The sequence below is a fragment of the Syzygium oleosum genome, unplaced genomic scaffold (genome assembly GCF_021117445.2).
Source record: "Syzygium oleosum isolate NSW1041296 unplaced genomic scaffold, Sole_v2.1 Sole_v2.58, whole genome shotgun sequence".
NCBI classification, from domain to species: Eukaryota; Viridiplantae; Streptophyta; class Magnoliopsida; order Myrtales; family Myrtaceae; genus Syzygium; species Syzygium oleosum.
In genome coordinates this window covers 987,941-992,353 of record NW_026607542.1, presented here as the reverse complement: position 1 = coordinate 992,353, position 4,413 = coordinate 987,941, and the positions used below count along the sequence as shown (strand labels likewise).

At 40.9% G+C, this 4,413-nt stretch overlaps 1 protein-coding gene across 4 annotated transcripts; it reads right to left on the bottom strand.

Moving 5' to 3' along the window:
• Positions 1 to 240: 240 nt before the first annotated feature.
• LOC115688543 (urease accessory protein D-like) lies at positions 241 to 3,595 on the bottom strand. 4 transcript variants are annotated; one of them, XM_056307682.1, is made up of 8 exons: positions 3,453 to 3,595; positions 3,291 to 3,356; positions 2,974 to 3,048; positions 2,781 to 2,840; positions 2,333 to 2,566; positions 1,968 to 2,050; positions 1,673 to 1,841; positions 241 to 613 (listed from the first exon to the last, which is right to left on the bottom strand). In XM_056307682.1, exons 1-8 carry the CDS (start codon positions 3,570 to 3,572, stop codon positions 500 to 502), a joined length of 921 nt encoding a protein of 306 aa, XP_056163657.1. In that variant the 5' UTR covers positions 3,573 to 3,595; the 3' UTR covers positions 241 to 499. The 4 variants fall into 4 exon arrangements, with proteins under 4 accessions (XP_056163657.1, XP_056163658.1, XP_030470236.1 ...); XM_056307683.1 differs by having other exon boundaries at positions 2,333 to 2,482; XM_030614376.2 differs by having other exon boundaries at positions 2,781 to 2,825; positions 3,453 to 3,594.
• Positions 3,596 to 4,413: the final 818 nt, after the last annotated feature.

The following is a 4,413-nucleotide window of genomic DNA, read 5'->3' as shown; positions in this document are numbered from 1 at the left end:
ATATTGTTATTCCACTTTTTAGCCAGTTGGGTAATGCGCTTCCACTTTTGTTCTCATCGATGAGAAGGAGCTGCTTTCATTTCGTCTTATTTAACTTGCAAGCTGAATCACAAACTTACAGTTCAATCAACGCAAAAAACATTAAGTTTCACCTATCCAATCATGTCCAGACGAACCTCAGTGAATGGTACCGGCAACTGGGACTAGTGGCAATTGGCAAGTGTTCTCCATGTTCAGCGATGACGATAAATGTAAATGTATCAAAACGTGAACTCGGAAAAATTAGCAAATTTTGAACAGTCAACACACAATTTCTATGGAGCTGAGATATGCTTCTTGATGTTGAGCCGGGATATAGAAGAATAGCAACAATCACAACCTGTCACCAAGACAGCAACCTTTTGACACATACCTAAATAAAGAACGTCGGTCAACCTTTTTGACAACTTTGCGCGCAGACCAAAAAAGGCTGGGTGAGAGCTCCTGTTACCGCCATTCTTCAAGAATAAGGCGACACCCCCAGCAATGCCTCCAAGCCAGCTAATTGATGCTTCAGGAATTGATAAACTGATTCGGTTGTCAAGGAAGCTATTCGAACAATGATCCCTCCTCCCTGTACAAAAAGTATCATCAGGCTTTAAACATTAATTATCAAAGGCACCTTGAAAAAACATCTAAGCTAGTGGTGTCTGTGTCTACAAATTTGGTTCACACTTGTTGCGTTTACCATACGATATCAAAGCAACTAACTGGGAAATGATCGAGCCACCAAGACATTGACACAGTTTTACTTGTTTTTTTTTTTTTTTTTTTTTGGTAACCCGGGAACCCCCCGCACGGCCGACAGCCGGGGAGGTAAACCCGGGGTGACGCTAGCGCAGAACCCACCACCACGACGTCACGCTTAAGAATCCCTAACGCCAGAGCTGGGATTCGAACTCCTACCCTTCGTGGGGGGAGGGAAGCCCGAAGCCAGCGCAGCCGCTGAGGGCGGTGGTCAGTTTTACTTGTTAAGGACCAGTAAAGGCAACAAAAACCATTATAACTTGGCTATAGAAGATAAAGACGGCAAAGAATAACCTGTACAAAAAAAGCTTATTAATTCTCTTGGACTAATGACCTAAAAGTGGAAGTAAGAACTGAAAACTGAACAAGCTGAAGATTGAAATATCTCAGACAAGATACTGAAAAGCAAGATGAGCAACTAAAACAAATATTATATGTCAATCAAACCAACTGAGACAGCATTGCAGAATGCAGCTCGCCAGGGTGACATCTATAATCTTTTCTGGAAGTTCAGACTCAAGACACCCGCTCAAGGGGTCAATGATCACATACCTAATGCCAAGCTTTTATAATCTCAAAAATCGACGAAAACAGCAAGAACCTCACGTTATTTTAGTGCAGAACTACATTACTTTTTTCAAATTGGGGAAATAGAAAAGGAAATTCCCTACTTCAGTGGTCTATAATGACCAATATGTAAAATAAAAATTCATTGAAAGGTTTGCACAATGGTTCAGGTTTCAAAAGCGTTAGGTTTCTGTCAGGAACGATTTTGAAAAACTTGGGTCCAAAACAACCTAACAAATGGATTTGCCGTGTATAGTTCCCAAAACCTTATCCCATGAAGCACCCTGATTTTGTGTTCGTCGATTAAAAAAAAGGGTACCTTATGGCCAAAGGCACTGCAAGACGCTATTAAGGATGGTTTTTTGGCAAAATCACGTGTATTGGAAGTTATCTGGCGATCCCATCGAACAGGAGAACCTTGTAGTTGCTCGGCCATCATCCTCTTTACATCTTCTTGAACTTGGCCTTGAATATGCCTCAGCATTGGCCTGCAAAGGAGCAAACGTTCAATGGTATATATGGAAATAAGTTTCTCGTGCGGTCAATAACCATGATATAAGCAGTACAACTGAAAAGACTGTGTAATGGGAACTTCGAAAACCTACTATATTTACCCTAAAAGTACAACCATTGCAATGACTTGATAATCCTGCATGCGTTCTGCCAGAGGAACAATACTTCCCTGCTCTAGCAATACCTGTTCAAATATTTGATTAGTCAAATGAAGTCACAGAAGAGCAATCTTCATAAGTGTAAGCCAAAAAGGGAGGCTGTAAACTCATATTGCTTCTTTCTCAACCTATCCATAACACAAATTGCAATTATCGTAACATCATTCATTGGAATTCCCATGTTTCTATCCTCCTTTTTATTTTTGCATTCTCACAGGATAGGGCCAAAAGTATTAGAAACAGAGGGTACTCTTAATACTAAAATTCTGAAACAGATCCTGAAACTATGGAAAAAACAAAACCATTACCGTGTCGAGAAATAAAGGCTGATCACCCTCTAAGAAAATGTTGTTGGTGCTCTTATAAAGCGTGAAATCCCATTTTTCTCCGCTTTCATGCCGTCCGCTTGTAATCCAGTCGACTAGGACCAAGTTTGAATCCGAATGCACCCTAAAAACCTGCTTTTGGAAGTACCTCGCAGTGGAAAAACAAGTCACTGGATCCGGAATGAGGACCAACATGGAGTCGCTCCCAATTTCTGCCTACTGCATTGCAATAATAAAGCCGCGCTGTCACATAGGAATGTAATACCATTCGAAAGTTACACCTAATTTAACAAATTCACCATGACTTCAGCTAACAAAAAAAGAGAATAAAATCGCACTGCCATGCGACAACCGGGAAACCAAGTTAGTAATAACAAGAAAGCCTCAAAAAAGGAGTACGGAATACCAAAAAGTGCGAAAACATAATTACCTCAAGGTACTGTTCAGAGCATTTTGATCCCAGAGACTTATAAACCTGCAACACCTTTAACTTTCAAGCATCGGAAGCCAATTCACATCACCGAAATCCACAGAGACTGCACTACTACATCCTAAAGCTGCATAGCTTGCAGATTCCAACAACATATATTATTGCCAAATCAACAGAAGTTGGAAGAACCAACCTTAGTGGAAGATTGAGTTGTTAAGACAGCCGTGCAACCATCTCCAATCTCAAGCTTACAAGAAATAGCATCTCCCTAAATCAACAACAGATCAATTCCCATTAAACATGCAGTTCTGAACCATTTCCCCTCCATCGAATATTCATCATGAGACCGCCACACGGACCCATAGAAAAAACACCAAACACGACACGACCCAACACGACTAACTCGAACCTCACACTAACCAACATGCCTTCACACATTTCTAGTAAAGAATTGAAATTCTTGAATTGCCAATTCAAAAATATTATGAAAGATGGGAAGTGAAAACGCACGGAGACGATGCCACCGCCATAGGTGAGAGCATAAATCCAAACGGCATCGACCCGTGAAGGACCCACCTGGAGAAACAAGCGATTCAGTCTTGAATTTGGCGGATAGAAGAAAGAAATGAAAAGGGCATGAACAAGACCGAGGAAAAAACAAGACTGAGCAACCTTGCGAGGGATGATGAACTTGAGCGGATACTTGGAGAACGATTTGGTGACTGTCGACTTGCCCCTCACTTTCTCTATCACTATCTTCCCCGTTTCCATCTCCCCCTCCTCCTTGTTCATGCCTCCCGCTTCCCCAGACGAAGTGAAAATGAAGCAGAGATCCAAGGCATCAAGTGGGTAGCGATGCGTTTGAATTTTTTTTATTTAATTTATCAAAAATTGGGCCGGCCTGCTCTTCAGTTTTGGGCCCATTGTTCGTTTTATAGGAAAAATTATTAAAAAAATCCTAAGCTTATTATATTTTTACCACTTAAATCTTAAAAATTTCAATTTTATCAATTGAGTCTTAAATCTTTTCATTTCTTGTCAATTGAGTCCATTTAGCTAATTTGGGATGGAAATTGCTGACGTGGACGGTGGCTGGCCTACGTGACGTTAATGTAAACAATTTTAAAAATATTTTAATATTTTTCGATTTTATTTTTATTTTTTACTTTTTCCTTTTTTTTCTTTTTCTTTTTTTTTTCTCCCCTTCTTTCTCCTTCATCCGGTCGCCGGGCCTCTGGTGCACAGTCGACCTCACCCCCGCCGGCCCTTTGGCGAGGCTGCTTGTCGAGGCTCGATCTCGCTAGCCCGACGATGGCAAGCTTTGCCATGGCTAGGCGAGGTCGGCCCCACCAACCCTCGCCTCTGGCCGGTTGCCGAGACCCAGCGACCAGCTAGAGGAGGAAGAGAGGGAGAAAGAAAAGAAAAAGGAAAACAGGAAAAATAATAGAAAATAAAAATAAAAAATAAAAAAATTCTAAAAATATTAATCTATTATTACAAATTGTCCATATCATCGCCATGTAGGTCGCCCATCGTTCAAGTCAGTTATTTCCGGTCAAAATTAGCCGGATTGATCAATTGGAAAGAAGTGAAAAGGTTTAGGCCTTGATTGGCAAAATTGAAATATTTTATG

What these genes read in the sequence shown, in the direction of transcription:
- LOC115688543 (XM_056307682.1), bottom strand. Translation starts at nt 3,572, where the DNA reads ATGAACAAGGAGGAGGGGGAGATGGAAACGGGGAAGATAGTGATAGAG. An exon ending in AGTTCATCATCCCTCGCAAG is followed by an intron (nt 3,357 to 3,452) that starts GTTGCTCAGTCT and finishes TTGTTTCTCCAG; the next exon opens with GTGGGTCCTTCACGGGTCGA. An exon ending in AGCCTTTATTTCTCGACACG is followed by an intron (nt 2,051 to 2,332) that starts GTAATGGTTTTG and finishes ATATTTGAACAG; the next exon opens with GTATTGCTAGAGCAGGGAAG.